Source organism: Bactrocera tryoni, chromosome 2, assembly GCF_016617805.1.
Source record: "Bactrocera tryoni isolate S06 chromosome 2, CSIRO_BtryS06_freeze2, whole genome shotgun sequence".
NCBI lineage: Eukaryota > Metazoa > Arthropoda > Insecta > Diptera > Tephritidae > Bactrocera > Bactrocera tryoni.
The window spans coordinates 24610170-24636797 of NC_052500.1; the positions used below are offsets into that span (position 1 = coordinate 24610170).

General features: G+C 39.2%; 1 protein-coding gene across 4 annotated transcripts in view; it reads right to left on the reverse strand.

Annotated features, from left to right (window-relative positions):
* Positions 1–22170, reverse strand: part of LOC120768950 — a 38929-nt gene extending 16759 nt beyond the window's left edge. The window contains exons 1-3 of one of the 4 annotated variants that reach the window (XM_040095738.1): positions 21746–22170; positions 14653–16270; positions 4524–4650 (exon numbers count right to left, since the gene is read on the reverse strand). In XM_040095738.1, coding sequence (XP_039951672.1) covers positions 4524–4650; positions 14653–16065 — 1540 coding nt within the window. In that variant the 5' untranslated portion in view covers positions 16066–16270; positions 21746–22170. Of the gene's footprint in view, positions 1–4523; positions 4651–14652; positions 16271–20492; positions 20610–21110 lie in introns of those variants that run through there. The other 3 variants (XM_040095737.1, XM_040095736.1, XM_040095739.1) reach the window with 3 other exon arrangements.
* Between the last annotated feature and the right edge of the window lie 4458 nt (positions 22171–26628).

Here is a 26628-nt window from a genome sequence, read left to right on the forward strand (position 1 = left end):
GGGACATTACATCAATCCTAGCGATTAGCTAATCAAACTGTGTTGGCTTCTTTACAAGCGCTTGGCAAGCTTAGTGTAATCGATTCTTTTATTGCCACAGCCACACACATACAACACAAGAAAGTACTACTTTAGTGCTTGGCCCCCGAACTCGCGAATAACACGGAAAATTGTGCGCCCGCCAGCTTTAATAGCCGCGCATTCTACTGGCCTGAGCCGCGCGCTGCCGCTGCCGCTGCTGTGGTCAATCATAAATAATGTGCATTGCCCCAGTAGTATGCGCTCTCTTCGCATTTTATGGCCGCCAACTTGTTGCGAACTGACGTAAATTGCCACTGCGCTTGGGTGGTCGGGCAATTCTCTTTATTGCACACAAGTATTGAATGGATCGATGGGTTGCGCACGCGCCGGCCTTATGCACGGCCGCTGTGCCGTGAAACAGCTGCAGATGAGCACATCGGAGCCGGAGCCCCAAACTTTCTCTCAAACTCGGCGGTGTAGTCCATGCCGGAGGCGGTAACATTACAACGCGACAAACGCAGCTATGCTTTCTACGTGTCTGTAGGCGTTTCATATGTTCATATGACTTTATTAAATGGCAAGAGAGAAAAGTGATGGCGACGTCATGGCCAATTGCCGTCATAATTATCATTCGCTCGGAGACCAGGCGACGCACCGTTAAACTATCGTATGAAGCAGACAAACGGGCGATGGTCTGACTACCAATATATACATATACATTTATATGTGTTTATATTGCATATATATGAAGGTATGTGTGTTGCATGCTGGGTGCATAACTATTAAACACAAGCTGGTTGTTTCCAATGTGAAGCCGTCAAACGTGCTCCAACAGTAGCAACGCCAATATTTACACGGGTTTGATGAGCGCGCGCACACCGTTGACACCGGTGTGTCCAAATTGAAAGCAACGCGCTGCCACATTGAAAACTAAACGGCGACAATTATGGCGCTGCTGCGCCGCGTACCGCCAGCAAATATTTCAAATGAATGGCAAATAAACAATCAACACCGTCAGCGCGCAGTTCGAGTGATTTTATTGCACACCTTTCATGAAGATTAATTAATTAATGAGCCCATAAGCTATTGCTGACAACACTTTAATTGTCTGGCAATTATTACCTGCCTCGCCTGTGTGTTTGTATGTTACAGGTGGCTCGTAACTCACTTCCTCAACTATTTGATTGGGTTAGTGGCGTGAAATTGTTGGTGGTCACGTTGACGCTCGTCGGGCACACATAGAGATTCAAATTTAATTATATAATTGTGGGAAGCAAACAATTTATGGGTTTATGTAACATTTATGTTTATGAAAACAAGGTAAGCATGGTAGCAAGTGCTGTGTTCGGGTGCAGGGCAATAATATTAATAAATTTTACAAGGGAGTCGAGTTTTTGGTTTAAGAATACCCTAATTAATACCCGAAAGTATCGGAAGTACTTATTAAAACAGATATCAGTGCAAATCTTCACCCAGCATGTCGAACTAACTAACTGAGTTTAATATACTCGGACAAATGTATGCTGGGTAGGGACCGATAAACTAACAGAGAGGGATGTGTTATTGGAATTGGTGAAGCAAAACCATAGTCTCCCAAACGTCAACTTCAAGTTTCCGCGGTACCGCCTGTTAACAACAAACGAGGCTCTGGCATCCGATCAAAGATGGTATTATCTTATAATTAGAGGTAATACCAGCAACTCAGAAACTAGGCTCGGTGTCGGAAGGTCAAACACCTACTCATCTTAAACCTCTTGATTACCGAAACCGGTTTGTCCGGAAAGTAATAGGACTGATTTTTTGCCACCGCGACTGTATTTCGGAGCGTGCGCGCAGCGACTGGATTCGGTAGACGGCGTTCCTAGCTAACAAACGAGCGGCAAAGAGGCACTCATTCTTTTCTTTTGGGACGACAGAGGGGCTCTAAGCAGCATGCACCTCGGCTCTCAGAGGTATTTCGGAGAATGCCTTCGGTGACGCCTTTAGTGCATGGAAATCTCGCTAGCAGCGCTGCATCGACGCAGAAAAAGCCTATTTTGAAAGTTTTTAAAGGATTGTAACGATTGGTTCAATAAACTTTTTAAATCGACTCAGTCCTATTACTCTCCGGAGTATACGGGACACCAAAAGACATATACGGATGCCGACCATTTTTACTGTAAATATTTCGATGTCTTCACTGATAAGTTTTCTATCGTAAAATAAAATAAAAACATGGTCGAACATCCATGGTACTGGAACTATACCGTCTCACTTTAATTTGTGAAAATTCGACGAATTTTTGTGAAATCTCGATTTTGACCTTTACTCAAACTTATATTTCAGACATAGTTACCCGAAAGATAAAGCGATCAATCGAGGTCATAAATTACTTCAAAACGGATTTCTTAAAAGTCGTCCAAAATCAATTGTTCCCGAAACTATTGCTTCGAAACTTGTCACATTTTCATAGCAGAAAAATTCCTTGATACTCGTCGAAAACTGGGACCCAACTCAGATTCTCCGGCTTGGAGCTTACTTCTGACCATTACTAATTGTGCTACTTCTAATACACCCTATGCATTCTCAATTTCAACGAATCCTTCATACTTATGGTATTTGGTTTCAGTTTGACATTGCAAATTGTTAACAATTGACCCAATAAACTTTTCCTCGAAATTTGACTTTACTCACCTCCCCCTAACTTGAAGTAGTTAAGTACCAAATTTAATGTACCTCAGATTTATCAACTGATTGTTTGTTATCTCCGTTTCTCAAAACCTTTGCATTGCGACCGTCAGCCAACTACCGGCGAACGGTAAATCATTGCCGGCACAATGACACATTTCGCAAAAGTCTACACTGATAACATTCCATTTTCATGTAGCAGCGGCAATTCTACAAATATTTGCCATGCACTTATGCTACTGAATTTCTGGTGTTCCCAGTTGTTCGGTGAAGTTTACAAGTTTAAATGCTTGTATGTGTTGTATACTTGCGTGCATACGATTTAAGCAAAACGGATAAATGTCCATAAGCTTAAAAGAATGAGATACTATATGTTATGTATGCACAATAATGTTGGTTCCTTCTCAAGTTTTCAATATATGCCCTGCACGAAAGGCTATACGAGGAAAATGTGCAAAAAAGTATAAAATGTTTTTCATTGGAAATGGAGTTTTTGGAATTCTATATCATTTTATGGGCTTCACTGCATATTTATATAAGATTGGATGAAGATGTGTAATTTCCTAGAGGGGTAGCTGTCAAACCAGTTGTCAACGAATATACAAATGTTTGACATAGACAGAGGTATTCTTAGCGGGTATGTTCAGAACAATCCTGCTAATGCTCTTTAGGCTCTCTTAAAGCCATACAATGCCATTCTGTATGGAACTCGATTTCTTTTCCATAGCCATGACGGGCACGCTTGCAGAAGTCCAGACACTGAACCCAGGTTCCGACGGTTTTAAAGCACAAATCGGCCGATACTGCTGCAATTTTTCGTTCATTATTCGTACGAATATCATCAGTTGTCACTGGATTGTTGGCATAGACCATAGACTTGACGTGGCCCCACAGGAAATAGTCTAAAGGCGTCAAATCGCACGATTGAGGTGGCCAATTGACTGCTCATTTCGTGAGATAATACGTTCACCAAACTCGGTTTTCAATAAATCGATTGTGACATTCACTATGTGGCTTGTGGCGCCCCGTTGGATCCATATATTGTCAAAGTCCATATCTGCCAATTCGGGCCAAAAATTTTCGGTTGCCATACTTAAAAAGCCGAATATCTCGAGAAGTATTAATGATAGAGATTTTGATCTCGAACCTTTCTTATAGCAAATAAAATTTCCTACAAATTTGTCGTGTAAATTCTTTCTATAGCTCCTGTCATTTACGAGATATATACAAAAAAATGCGAAATTCTTGGAAAAATCGGGTTTAGAGCCCCGTACTACCTCGCCGGTGTGAGTTACGTCTTTGTTGCACTGGGCACTTTTGTAGAGTGAACAATTGTGAGAAATGTGCGTCTAAAATCAAAGCGATGCCTTAAAATACCTCTGATCTGTAGGAATTTAAAGATAAAAACTCACGATTGTAGTGTATTTTTTATGGAAAATTTTTATAGGCCTTGGTCCAGTTCTTAATGTTAATATTAAGGGCTAAAATTTTCACGGAATTTTTTTTAGGGTATTTCCAAGGAAATTTCGTGACGGGACTGAAAAAACTTAATAGTTCAAAAAAAAAAAACACCCTAATGTACATAGTATATAGTGACTGCACCCAAACAGTAGAACGTTAGAACTAATCACAGAGGAAATGGGCAAGTTTGAAGAAAATTATGTGTAGATAGGGACCCGACGTTCACAATCGTCGTTCAAAAACGTCACATAAACAGTTCTTTGGTTACGAATTTTCATAAGAATTTTCAAAGATTATCTTTCTCTCAATTTTTGTCAAGTATTATAAATTTTATTTACTCAGCGTATACTTCTTTTTTAGCGTTTCATACTTACTTTGACTTTGCACATATGCATTGTGCTCCTTTTGCACAGCTTCTGGGGTACCCAAGGTCTCAAATTTTGTTTTTGATATATCTTCTCTCTCTCTGGAGCCTCTGTCAGGTTCATCATCAGCATATTCCTGCAAAATAAAGCCGAGAAAGAGGATTATAAATTAAAAAACGAACTTTATTTGTGATCGGTTTGTGGTAAAATCTTATAAAATATTGAATATGAATTTATTTGTGAAGTTGTTTTATAAATAATAGTAGTTTATTTAAATAAAGTGCTTCTTGTTTTATTTTTTCGAACTTTTACGTAAAATGCCGCTAACTGAAAATTGTGACCGTTTTGAGACATACTTGGTTTAAGATTTTTACGTCCATAACTACAATACAATTGTTAAAATACCAAATTTTCCATTTATATAAACAAGTATACGATTTCAAAATTGTTATGTGTTATAAAATAATGCGCCACTCGACTTTCTTCCATACTCCAAGCCATGAACGAGGCCTGAAATGAAAGTCATAAAGCGTGTATTGGCTCTTCATTGCAGCGCAGCTACCAGTAAATACCCAATTGAAAATCAATAAAAAAATCGTAATCATTTCCTTCTTAAATTGATTATAATTTGGTTTGTCTTCAACGCGTTAAATTTCAACGATATGCTACACATGGGACCATGGCACATGATATAACGTGTAACGTATGGTTTTCCATAAATCTCTTAATTAGGCCTTTCATTGATTTAATGAGCTTTTATTAACACTTTGATATTGATACGTTCGTAAATTTATGCATAAACATATACTTGTATATATATGTATTTCGGTGGGTTCATGTTACATGCATACACACACATGTAGGCTTTTTGAAAATGTCCGCTGTATCATTGTATAATTACATAAGGTCATTAAAGTAATAAAATTTGTCAGCGGAATTTTTGGCTCCGCTTTTAAATAGAAAAGAAAAGTGACCGTCTTCGATTCGCCACTTATCTGCTCTCTATTTGGCGATCTTGAATATTGCTCGCTTACAACGAGTTTGAACAGGAATTGGAAGTTATCAGAGTACAGTGATGTAGTTATCACCAAAAACGCTTGCTTTTTATCTATTTTATATCGGCATTTATACCAGTTTTATGTTCGATTCACCACACTGCAAAGCTTGACGAATCGAAAGTAGCTATATATTCGGGGATTACAGTAACATCTATGATAACAATATATACCAAATTTTGTCACGATACCTTATCAAATTAAAAGTTCTCTATACTAGGATTTGAGTTTGATCTGTCTGTTTTTATAACAGTTTCGGCAATCAATGCCGGCCTGTTTTTATACTATTGTAACCAGTTGCTACAGAGTATTATAGTTTTGTTCACCTAACGGTTGCACGAATCACCTAAAACTAAGCAAGATAGATATAGGGTTATATACTTATATATATAAATGATCAACATGACGAAGAAAGTTGAAACCCGATTGACTGTCTGTCTGTCCGTCCGTGCAAGCGGTAACTTGAGTAAAAATTGAAATATCTCGATGAAACATTTTATGCAGGTTCCTTGGTACAAAAAAAATTTCGACCACAAGCCGCCATTAACCGAAAACCAATAACGTTCCATAAATAAGGACTAAATTAAGGTATAAAACTCAAATTTGGTATCCGAGATGGTGTGGGAAGTCTTTATTGGAGCCGGGTCGAAAACTGAACAATGGGCATGGCACAGCCCACTTTTTCGTGACACCCCATATCTCAGGACGCGACCGATTATTCGTATATTCTCATATCACAGTGTGAAAATGGGCAAAATCTAACAACAACCACGCCTAATTCCCATATAACACAAAGTTAAATTCACTTGATTCTTTCACGTTCCTGTATACAAATGAAGAAGTAATTAATAGAACCGGATAAAATTTTGCACGCATAATTCCAATAAAGTATGCCAGCTCATGACCAAATCTAACTAAAACTGTTTTAAGTTCCTAAGTGGAGCTCAAAAATATGGAGCTCAGTATATATAGTTGACTTTTGACCGAAAATTTCGGTCAAAGTGTGAGAAATACAATTGAAACTCAGAGAGAATCGTTTTCTGATAATATTTACTCTGTGTATCAAAAAAGGGTTGAAGCCCCCATATACCTAATATAAAGAAGGGAAGGGTTTTATGACCGCCGGTGTACAAATTGGATAATAGGCGTGACACCGCCCACTTTTAGGTGAAATCCTATATCTCAGGAATTACTTAACCAATTTCAATCAAATTTGGTGTGTGAGGTTATCCTATAATTTCTATTTCATATTATTGAAATGAACGGAATCAGTTAACAACCACGCCTAATTCCCGTATAACCAATTTTTAAGTTCCATCTTATTCATTCACTTTACATTGTACAAATTAAACATCAATGAAGTAATTAGGCTAAAACTTTCATAAATGGTGTCCTCAAGGTATTTAGCCTAACACTCAATGTAGAAATCGGACTATGACGTTTCATTGTCCCAGACACCAAATACTATGTAGGTAAACTCCAGTGTACTCGTATATGGCTAATATTTTAGAGAGCATATTAGTTTACGAGTTTTAGTATTGAAATTCGGGGAGCATATTTTTGTGGTAACAGCATGCCATTGTGCCAAAAATAAGTGAAATCGGATCAATACCTGCCTTAGATCCCAAATAACTTATAAAAATCCGGTATATTACTATACCTTGCGAGAGTATAAAATGTTTGCAGCCGCACCGTTAGTTCTGTTTTCTACAGATTGGATAAAGAAGTGAAACAAATAGGCCTGGTAGTGAACGAAGGCAAGATGAAATATCTCCTGTCATCAAACAAACAGTTGTCGCACGCGCGACTTAGCTCTACGTCATTGTTGACAGTCATAACTTCGAAGTTGTAGATAAGTTTCTCTATCTCGGAACCTGCATTAACATCAACAGCAACGTCAGTTTCGAGATCCAACTCAGAATAACTCTTGTTAACAGGTGCTGCTTCGGACTGGCTAAGCAATTGAGAAGTAAAGTACTCTCTCGACGAAGAAATACCAAACTATCTACAAGTCACTCGTCATCCCCGTCCTTCTATATGGTGCAGAGTCATGGACGATGACAACAGCTGATGAGTCGACGTTATGAGCTTTCGAGAGAAATGTTCTGCAGTAGATTTATCGTCCTTTGTTCATTGGCAACCTCGAATACCGCGGTTGATGGAACGATGAGCTGTACGAGTTATACGGCGAGATTGACAAACTTAGTTCAGCGAATCAAGTGACAGCGGATACGCTAGGAAGGTCATTGTTGTCAGAATGTTCAGCTTTGAGGGTTTTCGATTCAGAACCCGCCGGTAGAAGCAGAGGAAGTGGAAGACCTTCACGCCGCTGGAGAGATCAGGTGTAGAAGGACCTGGCTACATTTGGAATCTCCAGTTGCCGCCAAACCGCGTAAAGGAAGAACGACTGGCACGCTGTTGTAAACTCGGCTATAACCTTGTTTTTGCTGATGTAACTGTTGGACCATCAGATAGTCATGTGGAATTCAGCTCATCTCGTATATGCCATATATATCCATACCTCCCGATTACGATACATGTGGCTTTTACGAATTATATAAAAACTGCAATATTGTTAACTTCTTACATTTTACTCGACAGTGTAGCAATTCGTTACAAGAAATGTTGGGCAACACTGTATATATAACGCATACGTATACACATACCTACATATACATATACACACATTTGTGAATGCCGACCCACCAGCATCGCATATATCCATGCAAGTCATTAGTCCAAGTAGTTAATTGTAGCACCTTAGTCTTGCTCAATCATTTTGGCGCCGCCTTTTCCAACAAATTTGCTGGCTGGTGGGCAAAACAAGTTTGATAATAATCAGTAGCGAGTCCCTAAATATCACCTAGAATCGAGTAAATTCTATGTTGCAGGCTGATGTAACTCATAATAGGATGCAATCAGCTGTGTTAAACATGGACCACAGCGGCAATTTGATATGAGCCAACACACACACACACGCACACTTACAGATTTATCTATATCCATAGTATGTAGTGCGATTGTGTGTTGTGAAGCAGCTTGCCGACTGGACACTTTGCTTGGTTTCACTTTTGCTGCAGCGCTTAATGCTTTTACCATACGGCCACCGAAACGGGGCCACAACGCACCGCCGTAATTGCTGTAGACACTCAGGCGAACGTCAACGGCACAAAATTCCGGTTGGCGGCGCTGCATGACGAGGACGCGGCGACGTATGTAACTGATGGACGCCCGCCCGAGTAGTAGTGCAGCGTAGTTGGGAAAGTGCAGCAAAGTGCGCGACAGCAATTAACATTGTAAATTGCGAAGATTGCAACAAGCTGATTTGCCACAGCAATGAACAAAAATCGACGGCATTCTTTGGCTGCAATTCTTTTTATACACACACTCATGTGTACTTATGTTTGTATGCACATCCGTAGCTGCAATAGGCGCTGGCTTTTCTGATTGTTGTAGTTGCTGTTGTTACTTTTGTTGGTTTCGTTGTTGTAGCAATGATGATGAAACACAATAGGGCAATTTTAGGACTTATTGAGATTCTAGGTCGGTAATTCCGAAATGCCAAGCGTCGGAGAAAGGCTGCGAACACACACATACATAGCATATACATATATACTTGATGAGTCTGTAAGTGCGTAAGTATGTATGTATGTACTTAAGTGCAAGTCAAGCCAGCATCTTCAAAAAGAAAATTGCACAACCAACCTGTTGTTACTTATAAGGATATTGCCCTTATAGGTGCATAACTGTAACTGTAGCATACATATATACATACATATATACGCTTGACATCTTTAAAGCAATTATTGGTACTGTTACATGAGTTTTTAGTGTAATATGAGACTTTGTTGTGAGTGAGGCGAGTCCAACCAACACCTTACATTTAAGAAACATCTGTTCTGATCAGGTGATGTTTTGTGGAAAGTATCAAGAGAAAAGATAGACTTTTACTGTTACCAAAAAAAAACAACAAGAGAAACGTGAACCTCGGTTGCTCTGAAGCTATACTTTTCATATGTAAAAAATTTTCCTAAGGTTAGGTTAGATGGCTGATCAAAGATCGCACATGGTGGTAGATATAGTCCTTTTTGAGGTCATAGGGAAGGAGAACTCCTGTGTTCGAACTTATAAATTAGCAAAACGCTTAGTAGTCGATTCCAGTTTCCATTCCTGCCAACTTGGAGGGATATCTAAAGGTGTGCGCTGCTCCCAAGTGTTTAAGTCTTGACCTCTCTAACTTGGGACAATCAAGAAGGAAGTGTTGAGCTGTGTTCACCTCATCTTCATCGATATAGCTTCCACAGATAGCGTCTAGTTGGATTCCCAGCCTTATTGCGTGGACGCCAATAGGGTAATGACCCGTTAAAAGCTCCAAAACTAGGGTGAATCTATCCTTACTGAGGGCAAAGAGATCACTAGATCTCTTGCGATCGACCTTGAGCCAGAAGGCTTTTGCGACAGCCTGACCAAGCTTCCTCGAAGCCCAGCTATCTAGTAGTAGAACATAAGCGGATATAGGGCTTCCGACCAGCTCCCATTCTACCGATAGCGGTTCTTGGGTGCCTTATCTTGCTAGCTCATCAGCTTTGCAGTTTCCTGCGATTGCGCTGTGGCGTGGAACCCACTCCAGTCTTATCACAAATACATTCGATGCTATTGATAGCGAGGTTTAGCTCTCGTTCCCATACTGTCAATGAGTTGAAGGTTAATATTGTTGCTCTGCTATCTAAGTGGATGGTCACTGCTCTGAAGCAAGATGCACTCCGCAGCAGGAAATCTACTGCTTCCTTAATCGGCTTACTTCGTTTAATTTTTGTTTAAACTTAAAATGGGGTAAAAAATCGAAATTCATACTTCAGTCTGTTCATGTATCACGTATGTATGATATACTAAGGTGAACTAGGAAAAATACTAGAGGCCTGACATTTAAAAGAGGAAAGAGAGGACACGACGTTGTCGACTTTTACCAGATTATTTAAGCATGGGTATTTGGGTACGCCCCAAAAGTGAATTTTTCATAAGCCAATTTTTTGCATTCAGCGGGGTTTTCTATTGCGGCTTAGCATATTGCCACATCATTATATCTATCTTAGAAGAAAAATGAAGCTGCCTTAACTCTTTACACCAACTGATTTCTCAATTAATGACAGCCAAATATAATTTACACACAGAATATGGCAGACCCTAATGTTTGCGAACGCACTTATTAGACACCTCTGCGCTTGAGTAGAAATGGCCGCATTCGCGCAATTTTGCTAAAAGCCACAGTATCTGTCTTTTCACACCGCCTGTCACAGCCCACTAGCGCGCAACACCTACGCGTTCGTCGTTCCTCGTTCGCGCCGTTCTTAATACATTCCAACAATGCTCTGGCGTGGCATAAACAAGACTTTTGTTTGGGCCAACGATGGCACTTATGAAAATTAAAAATACTGATAATAACAGTGATAATGCGAAAATATATGCGAAAACATGTGCAGAAATTAGCGTGGGAAGCATTTTAAGCATTTGGCATAGAATAGAATAGCCTCGTCATTCAAAGGCATTCGTATCTAAATGTGCATACTTACAGACATTTATATTGCTTGTGTACAAAAGAAATCGCATGAATGTGTGAAAACTTTTATTACGTACATACATACATATATGTATATGTATGTATGTCGCAGCGTTGCAAAGGTACAGACTTCTTGACACTGTAAACATAGTATTTATTTAATAGTCAGTACTTCGACTGCCGCTGGAACTAGAATTATAAAAGGGCAGTAAACGAACTACTACTTTCGATTTGAAATCTCAATACAAAGCGCACACCTAGTATGAAAATTAAATAAACCGATTATTTTAAAATTTCTATAGCTATTCTTTTAAAAATAACATGCTAAAATAAATCGATAACTGAAATAGTTTTTCTGTTACTGCCTTCTTAGGTAAGTAAGTACGACCGAGGATTTTAGGTGGTTCATTCTGAAACCACCAGAACAAAATTCCACTCACTCTAATTAAGGAGTTACATGGGTTTACGGGTTTCAAAAAATCGATTTTCTTATTATCTTATTAAATATTACATAACCTCTAGAATATTGTTCTAAGTTTTCAAGTTAATTCGATTAATAGTTTCGGAAATACAGCCTTGAGAGCTTATGCGCTCGAGTCTAGCTAGGTTAAGTGCGCCGTTTTTCAACAAATTTTTCTCGAAACTGTATATTTGAAGTCGGTTGGCAAGATTTCTCGAGAACTACTACACCGATCTTCATGAAATTTTATACAGACCTTTGAGATACAATTCATAAGGACTTGGTCGATGGATTTTTTTTCGATTACATTTATTTGAAAAAAAGTCGCGAAATTTTTACTGAAACTTTAATTCTTTTTTTGTAAAAATATCTGCCAGTTTTTCAGTTTTTTTCCTTCGTCTAAGTTTTAAGTTAAGGTTTTAATTAAAACACGTATTTTTTCACTTTAGATGATCGTGTAAGAACTTATGCAAAAATTTCAGAGTTTCTTTGTTATTTGTGTATGTTTTGACAATAAAATATTTCATTTTTTATATGAGAAAAAAATTGTTGAAAAAATATTGTTTTTTACCCGAGGAAACCCATGTTAACCCCTAACGTAGACACTGATAGCAACAGGGGACTGCTCGCTACTCACTCTATTATGTCCTCTGAATCACCCTGAACTCCAAATGAAGTTCATCAATTCAAAAAGTTTATATGTTTCGAGACATCGTCAAGGCTACAGGCAGAAACATATATTCCTTCTTTATCGGAGTCTAATAGTAGAAAGCCTGCTCGGGCTAGCTTTTCTGCTCTACAGCTGTTAGGAATATCATTATGTCCTCGAACCCAATGCAATTTTTTCTTATAATAGATGTTAGATTAAAGAAGATATCAAGATGATTCTTAAGTGCAGCCAGTTAAATCAGCTCAATCAGTTTATTTTAAAGCACGTTGTTTTTTCCTTTCAAAACTAAATCTTTCAAATATGCTCTGTATGTTCTGTATATACTACGTACTTAGTTCTTTGTTGATCCGATCAAAAATTGACTTTTAACTTTTCAGCCACCGATATTTTGTGTGTAAATTAAATTTTATTTTAGGTCAATGAACGGACAATCCCTCCTAGTAAAGAAATTTTTTGGGTTTCATTCAAGGAGAAGGCTGGAATCACTACAGCAGATCACATATAAAACGAAAAATTGTAATTTTTTTCTTACTATGGGACCTTGAAGTATATCTAAATATACCCCTATAACTTTAAAATACAGTTGAACTTCGATAATTCATACTTCTATAACCTGAATTTCCCCAAAACTCGAACTCTCGAATTGACAATAGAAGTAAAGTTTCATACAAATTTCCTTCCGTAACTCGAAGTTTTTTTGTGGATTTTGGTGAATCAAGTTAGGGAAGCTCAACTGTAATTGATACAGTAGTTTTTTCTCAATTCGAAAACATAGCCTTTCTGCGTCTGACACACTTAAATCCAGTTTCATAAAATTATCAAAACTAAACTTACTAATTTTTTGAAATTATTTTTTATAATAAGCAAGTGCAAAATAAGTTGTTCAGATATGTAAAACTTTACTTTAACTTTACTCTTTATCTATAACCTTTATAGATTTTTGGCGACTTGAACAAAATGTGGTATAATATATATGTATGTAGTATATATACTTTCATAAGCAAATAGATATACCAACTTTAACGAGGGATCTCTTCTTGTATTGAATATCTTTCTTTTCCTTATCACACATAAATTTTTCAATAAGTTAGAGGAGGTCTCAAGCATGAGAGCAGGGAACTGCCCTAGAAAAAAAATATAGCCCCACACATTATTTACTTTATTGTTTAAGTGTATAGTACTTGTATACACCCAGAACAAGATTTGCTGTTTCGCTCTCAAGTAACGACAAAATAGTCTGACAACATGCTTGTTTACAGAACTAGAAACTTAGAGGATGCGAATAGAACAAACAACTGGTATAAATGCATTAAATTGGTATAATTAAAATGTAATTAAAATAGCAAACTTTAATGATTTATGAATATATTTTTATACCCTGAGAAAAGTATTTTAATCGTGCCACTAAGTTGGCACTCTCCCAGAAGGAAACGTCGGAGATATGATCAATGATCAGCAGAGCTGAATCCTTTTCCCATGTTATCTCTTTCTGACTGTCTGTCTGTATATACGCGAATTAGTCACTGAGTTTTTAAGATATCAATCTAAAATTTTGCACACGTTCTTGTCTCCCCAAGAGGCGGCTTGTCGGATGGTAGATATCGACGGAGTCAACAGAGTCGTGTCTGGCGCATATGGAGGCCTCGTTACAGTATTCATTTTGCCCAAGAATTCAGGAACAAGCAACGAAGAGTATGTGCTTTTAATAAACGAAAATCGTCAAGCTCATAAAAACACGTATAACCTTAGCAGCCGCTGTAGAAAAAGTAAGCAAGGAATACAACAGAAAATGTTATCGTACCGCAATGGAAATTATATCAACATAAGTTAGGTTAGCTTAATCTGGTAGGCCAATAAGCCACTCATAGACCTGTTTTGGACGTTTGCGATTATATCAACATAATAAAAACCATTAGGACTCTCCAGACCCGCAAAATTTTAAACTTCACTTTATTTTCTGAACACACCTCGTATATTTCCTATTGAACCCACTACTAGACTGCTATACTTCAGACTAAAATCTGACAAATGACAGCTCATACTGCCTCGTCTTGCAAAAGTAGCAGTCACCTTTAAGAAGAAAGGATAGTCGACTGACCCGTTGAGCTTACATTTCCTACAAGTTGTAAGCTGTGGTGCTTTACATAAAATTTAACTCACCGCAAGGCATTTCACTAAGGCGATTTAAAAATAGCTACTTATGTCTGCTCCCTTCTAACTTTTATACACATGTCCATGCTAAAAACACTTTAATACTTCGTGTGGGCACAAAGTATGCACAACGATTTGCTTTGAACCCCCTCAATGGATCTAAGTAGGCTTAAAGTGAATGTCGTGACGGCATTCCAATAAAAAGCACCATTTTATTGCATTGCTTAAACTTAACTTCGACTTACATCATCCGCGCTCGTGTCATATGCCAAATGATTGTTGTGCAACTCCTCCGATTGTACGCGATGATGATCGCGTGCCACCCGCGAGTGTTCGATTTCATATTGTTGTTGTTGTTGCTGCTGCTGCTGTTGCTGTTGCTCTTGGCGGTACCAATGCTGACGCCTTTGCAATTGCATTTGTGCTTGCCATTGCTCTTGATTATGCCGCAATTGCTGATGATGTGCCGTTCTCAAATAATCGCTTGTGACATGCGCGGGCCGCCACTCGACATCTTCAATGCCACCATCAATGCCACTGTCATAACCGTAGCCATAACCGATATCGGGCACAGCAAGTGGCTGTTGCTCCGCATTCGACTCGTTCGCCTCATCATCATCGGCATTGTAATCATAATACTCCAAATCATCATCCTCATAATCTCTTGTCTTGTCTTTGTCATTGGACGTGTTTTCGGTCGTGAGCCTGAGCCCAGCACCATGCGTTTCGGCAAGCGCTATGCGCTCCTTAAGACCGCCTACTGTTGAATGATGCGCATGCAGCAACGCGGCGCTCGTAGTGTTGCTATCAGTGTCTACGTTAATTTGACTGCTTGCGTGCACGAGTTTATTATTGTGCGTCTTCACAGGCAAGTCCACTGCTGGTGGTGCTGCTGCTGGAGCTTGTATTATATGAGGTACAGATGTCATCGGCGTTGCGCTTGTACGACTCAAATCGGCCGCTGGCTGCAGTTTGTGGTGTTTATGATGCTGTTGATGTTGTAGTTGCTGTAGTTGCAGTTGTTGTAGTTGCTGTTGTTGGCGTATTATCGGCTGATGATAATAATTTTGCGTGCCTTTGTTCGCCTCATCAGCGTTAATTGTGTGTTCGTTGTGTTTCGTAGGCGGCCAAGTCGGCTTAACCAGTTCTTTTTCACTGGCATCCACAACAGCTTCGGTGTCATTATCCGTCGCTTCTGTAGTGGACGTCGTTGTCGTAGTCCTTGACTTTTGCGCGTTCCTATGATGCGCATGCGTGTGCAGCGCATTATGCTTTTGTTGTTGCTCTTGTTGTAGACGATTATCTAGATCTATTTGTAATCGTAGTTTGTGTTGTTGTTGTTTGTGCGCGCCACGTTGTAAGTACATACTTTCGGTTGCATCATCCGGCAACGCTGGCGTCGTTGATTCAACAGCAGCCGCCGCGGCACTTTCGCTTTTCGCCGCGTCACGTACGTCAGCGTGCTGTCTGTGGCGGCTGTGGTGTGCTGTGCGCAGATGTGCGGTTCTATGCCGCACGTGATGCTGCTGCACTAGATTTTCATTTTCTAATAATTCCAGGCCACGACGCGCCTCATCATCGTAGCTGGTGGCTAATGGCTGTGCAATCTGCACGCCCAGGCAGGTTAGCACTACAACAACAGCCAATAGGTTTTGCATTGTGCTCGGCGTTTCACGCAATTACTAATGCGGAAAATACTGTTTGAACGCGCAGCACTCTTCTGCCGCTACTTCGTACGTTTTTATTGTTGTTTCGTTCACTTTTATCTTTTTACACTTTTAATGGTTTGAGAATTTTCACTTTTTCACACCTTCCAGCTGCCACTTGACGTACACCATTCACTTCGCTAGGTGCATAAGCCGCCTAAATGGATACAGTTCGTACAGATTAAATATTTGCCAAGAACATTTTATGTCAAAATTAACTACATTATACCGGTTCAATGATTCGTGTGTTTGTGTGTGAGTCTGTCGGTCTGTGTGTCCCTATGTTTGTACTTCTTTTTGTGTTTTAGACTTCCTTTGGGCAGTCTGTATAGATGAGCTATGTACACATACTAAGATGTGAGTTCAAATTTACATACGAGAGATATAAACGAGTGTTGTCCGTTAAGTACGTAGCCTTGCCGGCCGTTCAGGCACTTCCGTAAACAAGCGCAACCGAAAGACGGCTTTATAACTAGGCTATGAAGCAATTGGAAAAAGGTTTTGAGTAGCTTCCTGACCGTCGACTAAGCTTGGATCCACTGTTACACGTCAAAGACCAAGAAATAGTCGAAGCAATGGACTTCACACAACGAATTTGGTCAAATGAAGGTGAGGACTATCTCAACAGCGGGAAAACTGAAACTGAAAGCGAAGACTATTTCATCTGCTGGAAACCTGAAACTGAGAGCTGATCACCACTTTTTGAGATTCATAAAATGTAATCTACATTGACAACTTTTAGAAAATGGTTAAAGTTTCCAGAACTTTACTATGATGAATTATTGGACGGAAAAGCTGAAACAGAAAGCTGGTCGACACTCTCTGTATAGTAACCTACATCGACTACCTTCAGAAAACGGAGAAAAGGTTCACAGAGCTCTATTATGCTGAATTATTGGTCCGACTGGATACCGATTTGCAGAAAATACTATCTCAATCGGCAAAGAAAAGGGTGCTCTTTCACTAAGGCGTCTAACCGGCTCACAGAACCACCGTCGCCACTGATAAATGGGTCGAACTAGGCTACCGATCCACCCTATTCCAGAATTGGCTCGGTGCGATTGCGTTTTGTTTCAATACATGGAAAAGTTACTCTCTTGACAGAAATTTGAGTCGAACTTAGAGGTTGTCACTACCATGGAGATCTACTTTACAGACCAAAATAAAGGACTTTTCAATTGACGTACAGAAGTTGGAGAATCGTAGTATCGGTCTATCGCGCTAAAAGGCGACTATGTTGAGAACACTACCATGGAAATCAACTTTACAGACCTCCAGATAACGGATTTTTCAACCGACTTACAGAAGTTGGAGACCGTAGTGTCGGAGTATCGAGCTAAAAGGCGACTATGCTGAAAGCACTGCAATAAAGATCTGCTTTACAGACCTTCAGATAACGTACTCATCGAGCTAAAAAGCGTGTATATTGAGAACTAACTCAAACTTTTTCATTAATTTTCGTCGCACCCTTGTATACTAAGCACCTAACGCACCGCCCTCGTTATGTTGTGCCTGTTTTGTATCAATTTCGTGCACTTCACTGCGTTTCCAGTTCGAAAATACACTTTATAAAGCCTTCTTTCTTTTGTGGCCTGTTTGTTTCGGTCAAGCCATTAGGCCGACGAGAAAATACAGACTCGATGCTGGAACAGCAGCCGTTAAATACTGCTAAGTGGCAGCCATTAAGGCAATGTTTAGTAATGTCTAACAACACCAATTACCAGCACTTGGTTAACGTTTTTGTTGTTGGCTGTTGGTGAAGCAGCGCTACTGCTCACCACCGGCTAATACTTACTATAAAATATGACTACAGTCTAACGTCGTCGGTCGATCGGTTGGTCGTTCAGTCGGTCGGTTGGTCGCTCGGTCAATCTTTCTGTGGACTTTTAGAGGCTACTATTCTACATTTAATATTTGCATACGCGTTTGCTTTGTTTGTACACACATAAGTCTCGCCTTATTAATTGCCTTGTCAGAGGCGCTGTCAGCCGTCAGCTGTCAGTGTTGCTATTGTTGTTCTTGTTGTTGTTGCGTCCAGTTTGCGTTTAGCACGCTATTAAGCAATACAAATGGATAGTTTTTATCGCTAGTGTGGCTAGCTATTTGGCTGACTGTAGGCTAATGCCTGCAAAGCTGCTGATTGACCCAATTAATGAGTTTTGCGCTCTCGTATTAACGCACTGGGGATCTTCGGCGCGCTGCCGACAAACACACGCAATTAGATAATCAAAACATTTGGAAGTTGTTTATGGCGCATTCAGATGAGCTTATAATTATTCATACATTACTTATGTATATACATATGTAGCTGTTGGAACACTTGTTCTAGCGCGCCTGGGCTTGAAAGGTGTATGCGCAGCGGTAGACGCCCCGTAAATATATCGGTATATATGAATTTGAATATAAATACGAGTATAAACGACAAGTAGAACAAGTTTAGTATGACACAAGCGGTGATAATGCAAAATGTGTGACTTGTTTTCGATTTATTGACTCGAGCACTCAAACATGTGAACATTTGTTGGGAAATATTTTGTACCAAAAATTTATAAATAATATTTTTTTGCACTCATTTGATGTCAAATAGCGGAGTTCGGGCTTATTTTTTTTTATCTATTTAACTGTTACTATTCAGCGGCAGAGAAAAAGCTGCGAAAATAAACAAAAAAGCAGGCGCCATATGTGCGTTATTCCTACGAGGGTGGTCCAGTTATGACTTAGCCTCCCTACCACTAAAAAAATTTACAATCGTGTAGTACACGTACATAGTTTCACCAGAATCGAACTCATAGTTTTATTTTGTTTGTGGAAGAGAAGAGCAAAATGCAAAATCGGTTAATTCTTGCTTTTGAAAGGGAAAATCTCGCAGTGAAATCAAAGAATGCACAGCAAATGTTGGTTTAATCGGTTCCAACTCGTCTACACGCCGATTTTTGATGAGTATCCCCCAGGCGGAAGCGGATACCTCTGAAGATAACGCGGCAAAAGTTCACTATCTTGTTTTGACAGAGACTACCCACTTAACGTGTGGTAAATAGTTGAGAGGGTAGGCATTTCAGCCCACCCCGTGAGTCAAATATTTCCTAAATTATTCGACAGCCATTTCGGCCTGCAAGCGCTACCGTGAGATTAATTTACAGCAATGTTTGAGTGCAAGCGGAAGAAGGTTTTCGTTTCGTGAACTCTGGAGTGCAGTCTCCTTCAAAGTGACATTAGAGCGATATCAGCCTTGAGTTTGCCGACTGAGAGACAAGACTCCTTATCTCCAACATCGAGTTATTTTATGATTAAACTGGTTTATGTACCTGCGGCAAAAGTATTGCAGGAAACTGTAAGTCTTATCAGCTCGATAGTATTTCAGTTTCAACAGCTACAAAATGAGATCGATTAGGAGCTCCGGTCTCATTTTGGGGTTCAATACTGAACTGTTGGGCCTCTGTCGTCAGAGCAAAGGCAAACGCTGGTCGACTACCAGCAGCTGTGCAGTCTTTAGATTCCTCCAAGACTTCTAGTCTCTAAAATCGAACTATTTGATGATTAAACTGATTTGGGAACCTGCCACAACAATATTGTAGGAAATTGCAAGTTTTATGAGTTTGCTAAGACAGGCACTTCAGTCTCATTAACTGCGGAATGGGAACGGGTAGGAGCTCCGGTGGCTTCTTGTGGTTCAGTACTGAACTGTTGGGCCTCTGAGCGCGAATCAGAAAGGGGTGTTTGACTACCAGCAGCTGTGCAGTCGTAAGGTTCTTCTGGCCTAAGGTAAATCGTAAGCGGTTCAGAGAACTTTTCCGTCTCGGTTATGTCAATCTATAAATGATTGTAGGAGTTCTAATTGAACACTGCCCGATCGGAATTCAGCAGCTCTGCAGTCTTAATGTTCTTGTGGCCCCGGGAAAATAGTAAGAGGGTCAGGGAACTCTTCGTTCTCAGCAAGGTCAATCTTTAAATGGTTGTACGAGTTCTAACTGTACATTGTCCAATCGGAATGCATGCAGTGCGATTACCATTTTACTAGATTAAGGAAAAAACACCTCGGATTTCATACTTTTAAACATCCGGGCGAAATAACGGAAATATAAAACAAAACAGCTAAGCAGATTTGTGAAGTCCAGGACGGTTTTGTCGATAGCTGATATTCAACTACAGGAGATTTTCGTTTTGGCTTTACACAGGATTGAACATAACAGTCTAAGTGGGATCCTCCCGCAATGCTGAGCTGTTTATCTTGACCTGACTTCTGGTTCTTAGTCGTTGGTTTATACCAATGGATGTATTATATGTTTTGTCGACGGTCTCAGCAGTGTCTGAGCGTTAACCGAAGGAGTTTTTGAGTGATTTTCTCAACGTCGACAAAATTTGGATCCACTGGTACTCACCAGAGACCAAGGAATAGTCGAAACAGTCGAAACAGAGGACTTAACCCGCCGAATTTCCTCCATAAAAAGCGAAAACTGCACTATCAACTGGAAGTGGGAATGGTCACTGATTTCTAGGAATCACAAGTTTACTTCTGTTCTTAGTCGTTGGTTTATACCAGTGGATGCATGTTTTGTTGACGGCCACAACAATGTTTGAGTGCTTGGATTCACTTGTATTCACCAGAGACCAAAGAACAGGCGAAACAGTGGACTAAACCAGCCTAACTTGCTCCGAAAAAATCGAAAGCTGTAATTATCAGCCGGAATGGGGGCCGGTCACTGATTTCTAGGAATCACAAGTTGGAATCTACTTCGACCAACTAGAGAATTATTGAAAGTCTCAAGGAAACGTATTTTCGGACGAATTAAAAAAGTTGTAGCAAAAGGAGACTATTTTGAAAGACAAAGCGCATGTTTCGGACGAAGGAAAAGAAATGGAGCAACGGAAGACTATTCTGAGGAATAATTCGTTATAATAATAATTGGACCACACTCTTGTATAAACACAAAATTCTAATAAGCGTTCGTGTAAAAAAAAATTCATTTTCTATTTTTTTTTTTTTTACTTTTTTCAACCTTTTTGTTCTTTATCGGTGCTCTTTTATTTATGGAACATCGCACTTTTCACATTCACACACATAAATATTTATTATAATTTTTCACTTTGATATCGAGTCGGTTGCCAAGTTCGAAGAACGCGTCAAGGCACATTTTGACGCCCACTTATTTATGAAATGTCTACGCGGCGTGGACACCGCGACCAAGTGGCATCTTCGGCAAGTCTCAAACTGTTTTATCTATTTGTAATGGGCCGTCAGTTGCCACTGTGGCAGCGTGTGTTGGTGGGAAATCCAAATATAGCCGCGGCATACGTTGCCAATTTGACCACGCGTGCTGGCCACCTGATTGTCACAGACTCGTTGTGCGTTGCGAAGACACACTATAATTACAACAACACATCGACAATAACACTATATACATACGTATGTGCTTTTTGCAATCAATTCACTCATAATAATAACGCAGAACAAGTTCACTCGCCAAAGCTGATGCACATGCAAATTCCTATATGTGCGCGTGTGTGTGTGCGGATATTTATTGCACGTTAAGGTGAAGTTCACCGCATTCTACAATCTTTTTAATTTTTTGTTTTCTACACAATATTGCTTTATTTATTTTTAATCGGCACGATCAGTTTAGTTGTTGCTTACGAGTTTTGCATTCAGCTGCGCGGATCGCTCGAATTCGCACTGTGAACCGGCACATTCAGATCTGCGGATCGACGCGTTCGCATACCGTCACATAGCGCACTTATATTGCTCACATCGCGTGCAAGAATCTTCACAGCACAAAAAACAAAAAAAAACATCTATTATTTTTTCACTTTCATTGCACACGTCTGACAAGCCCCGACAGCTGGCCGTACGATTTTTGGATCCTTTCGACAACAGAATAAAAATACCGATTAATATACGTTAGTCACCCAGTCTTGGTCAAGTGCCATAAGCAACAGACACACTTCGTAAAAAATCTGAACGCTCGAAATGTAGTATTTTGTGTGTAGGAAAATTTGTTTAATAAATTTCGAATTTCGCTAAGCGTTCCACCGTATCCGCTGTACGCGTTGTTGCCTCGCTCGCTGTTCTCGCGTGTCTGTCGCAACGGCGCATGTGTTGCCGCAAGCTGGCAGGCAGCTAGCAGTCTTGCTGCTGATCGTGTCGTCGTCGTCCATCGTTGCCGGCGTCATACACAGCTAGTGCCGGAGCCGGTATGAGCGCCAGCGTCGTCGCCGTCGCCGAATATTGTGTGTTATTTGCGTTGGCCGTCGTGCTTACGGTTGACGCATCATCATCATTATCATAATCAACATTATGATCATCATTATCGTCATCGTTATAATCATCGACGACGATGATCACCAACAACATTCGCATTATTTAAGTTTTTCTTAACTCTTTCGGGCGTTTTCGCTGGATTCTCTGCGTTGCGCCGCCGCCGTCGAAGGGCGTGTGGATACAGCTGTTGCGCTGGCATTGTCTTTTTTCATTCAATTAACGTCGCTGGTGAAATCCTGCAAAATATTTTTCAATAATGAATTTACATTATACATACATACGCGTTTATGAATGTGTGTTATTGATAGCTCATCAGACCATCTGTTCAACTGCGGCAGTCGTTGTATGAATGAATCGGTATTGAATTGCTCCAATTTGAGCATTTACACCCTTTAATTATTCCACGTCAATATGGTTATACGTACGTATGCATGTGTTTTATGTATGTACATGTATATATATATGAATATGGATTCATCTATACACATATATATTCATGTAAATTCCTTATCTACTCATAAATAAGCAAAATTATTAGGAATTCCCCACCAGCTGAAATGGAATTCAATCTACATGCTCGGTATTTATTTCTGTGTGATCGTGATTTCGCCGTCAAAACGATCAATTTCATCAAATTTATTCAATGTCGATCATCATTAATGGTGACTTACAACCAATCTGAAATTTCGTTTACATACTTAATAAATATCACGTTCCAATATTTGGCATACGTGCCAAATATCTCAATTATTTTTCGACTCGAGGCAATGATCTGAATCTTATGATTTGGTTTATTATTATTTGATTTGGACATATGGTAAGTGTTCCATATGTTCAGTTGTGGCTGTAAAAGTTTTCTCATAAAAAGCAATTAACTAAAAGAGAACTCTAAGCGTCTCAGCTCAAGAAAAATAACAAGTCAATCAAAAGTCACATAGATGGCGCTACTAGAATTAAATCCTTATGATTTTTAGTTAGCCCTAACCTTCAGGAGGCGCGTGTATTAATTTGACAGCTGTCGGGTCATTATTTTGTGAATTATGTCATTTTGAGTGAAGCAACTTTTGTTATTGTGTAAAAAATGGATGAAAAGGAATTTCGTGTTTTGAAGAAATATAGATTTTTGAGCGGAAAAATACAGTTGAAGCAAAAATTTGGCTTGATGACGAGTTTCCGGACACTGTCTCAAATCAACGACTGTGTCAAACCAACCATCAACGATTGGTATGCTAAGTTTAGACGTGGTGAAATGAGCAACGAACGCAGTAGACGCCTAAAAGTGATGACTACCGATAAAAACATCATAAAAGTACACAAACAAATTTTGAACGACATAAAAGTGAAGTTCTTCGAGATTACAGGCACTCTAAAGATATCATAGTTGAGTATGAGAAAGCTCTGTACAAAGTGGATGTCGCGCGAATCCTCTTTTATCCAAAAACGACGAGGGGCTGATGTTTCATATCAGTCTTTGGAGATGTTTAAGTGTAATAAACACGACTTTTTGCATCGATATGCGACAATGGATGAAACATGGCTCCAACATTTCACACTGAAGTCCAATCGACGAACATCCGAGAGGACTGCACACGATGAATCCACTCCTAATCGAGGAAAAACTCAACAGTCTGTTGGCAAGGTTATGCCGTTTGTTTTTTGGGAAACACATGGAATAATTTTTACTGACTACCTTGAAAAATGAAGGGCCATCAATAGCAACTATTGCTTAGCTTTATTGGACCATCCGAGACGAAGTCGCCGTTATACGCCCGCATTGAAAAGTATGGAGTTCTTTTTCACCAAGGCAATGCATAGTGCTGCAAGTCAGCAAAATCTTTGGCAAAAATCCATGAATTGGGCTTCGAATATCTTTCGCATCCACCGTAGTCTCTAGATCTGACTTTTATCGACTATTTCATGTTGTCAGGTCTCAAAAGAATGATGGCTGGGCAGAAATTTTCGTCGAAAGAAGTGGTGATCGCCGAAACTGAGGTCTATTTTAAAGCAAAGGACAAATGTACATAAAAGGTATCGAAAAGTTGGAGAGTTGTTATAATCAGTGTATCTCGCTTCAAGGGAACTATGTTGAATAAAAATACGAATTTTGCCAAAAAAATATATTTTACTATGGTAGACCGAGGACTTTTCATACGACACCTATATATGCATATTCGGTTTTTAAGATCATAATTTCATATTAAAGCTTAATTTATTGAAATGCCCAATTAACACAACACAATTTTAAATAAGAATCGTCTTTCAAATGTTAGCTTAATAAAGTGATGGTTTTACGTGCTGTTCCTCCTGTTGGAACCAGATGGTGGATAGAACATTGATGTTTTGATATCAAGTCGCAAGCCGCCATCTAGATACCGCACATTAGAGCCTTGAACCTTTAGGCTTATTAGAGTTATTTCTCCGAAGTTCCCAGCTTGAACCTGAGACTTAATACGGACTACAGTAACAGTTTTCAAAAAAAGTTGCTAATACTTTGTTTTTTGGAAATTTTAGGTTCCGGATAGATTTATGGAATTTTTATTACGAACTTATTCAACAAGTTTCTTTAATGGTCTACTTTACTGGGTAAGAAATAATTTCGGTACTAAAAAAAATTCAGTGAGTGTCATTATTATTTTTCTTTATTGGCGTAGACACCGGATGCTTTTTTGGCTACCTAGAAGATACTTGGTATAAGACCGGAGGTCGTGAGCTGCTTGAGCCATATGTAAGAATTGTTTCTGGCCACTCCCAAGTAAATGGCGCTCAGAGAAATTTCCGCACTTGTGTGAACTTCTACACATGGTTGAGTTGAAGCCGTTAGATTCATTAGATCTTATTATTAGAGAATAGAAATTAGAAAAATTGTGTCATGTACTAAGTCTAGTTTCCACCATTCACGATAACAGCGGAAAAATATCGAAACTGATATTGTTAATCATAGATTCGATATGTTTTCGTTGATATTTGGTGAAAAAAGTAGGCACTGGGAATTATTGTTAGGATATGTTTCTAAAAGAGATCGCAGAAGGTAGACTTGAGACAGATACTTGTTCGACAGATTTAGTTTTGGTTACTGAAAACTCAAAAATTCGATATGGACAATAAATTTTAAATAAAATCAGCTGAAAGAACTGAAGATAACCGATGTGAGAAAAACTTGCCTCCACTTTTCTAGTCGTCGGTCAATTTTTGTTTCAAAATCAAAGGATTTTTAAATTCTTTTAGATTTTTTTTCCTCGACTGTATGATCAACAGTGCTTAATGAGCTGCTCTGAAACTGTAAATAAGAATCCGACTCGGTAATAAATCCATTAAAAAATTTGCTTTGGAATTTGAAATTTTTACAAAAGTATGTGAACGCATATGTTCTGACAAGTAAAATTATTGTAATAGTGATAGAGGAACATATGCGATAATAAAATGATTCAAGCATAATGCCGCCATAGAACTTATCTTTGAACTCGCACGTGCAATCTTGGGGAATGTTAACACCTTTTTCACTTCCACCATAAAAGTCGCCATAGAAGTATTTCTGGGCAAATAATGGCCACAGCTGTGGCACTACTTTAAAGTCAGTTGGTATGCAATTCATACAAACACACACACGCACACCGGTGAATTAATCATTTTTTCCCAAGAAACCCAACGTGTTGCATGCTTAAGTGCGTCGGCATGGCCTTTACGAGGGAGCAAATCGGCAAGAACATTATGTTTTTCAGTTCAAAGTGGAATTGCTTTCGCAGCGCACTGCATTACGTGGAATTATGCAATGCGAGATATCTGTTACAAATTACTTTCGCATATTTTTATGACTTTTCTCACACCACAAAAGCAAGAGCATGAAACTCGCTTTGGAAGTATGCAATTTTTTGGTCAAAGCAAAACAATATGGAAAGCATATACATACTATATGGTATATATGTATATTTTTTCTTGTTTCTTGCAAATCTTTGTTTATATGTATTTCTGATTTATTTCTTTAAAATTCGTTTTAATCCACATTCCTATATACAATCATATCCGCACTTATCAAAGAGTTATGTAACTGTTGAAGGTATTTTGTACCAGAAACTTCATTCAGCTTCAGATGCGTACCTGACAAAATGCACACCTCTCTATATGCCTTAGAGACAATACTTACATACATATATGAAAAATTATTTACCAAGTGTGATCTCGCATTTAATTAGCGGATTTTCATTATAAATTACACTGCAGGTTTTTTTGAGAAATTTTTGTTATGCCACAAACTCATAGAT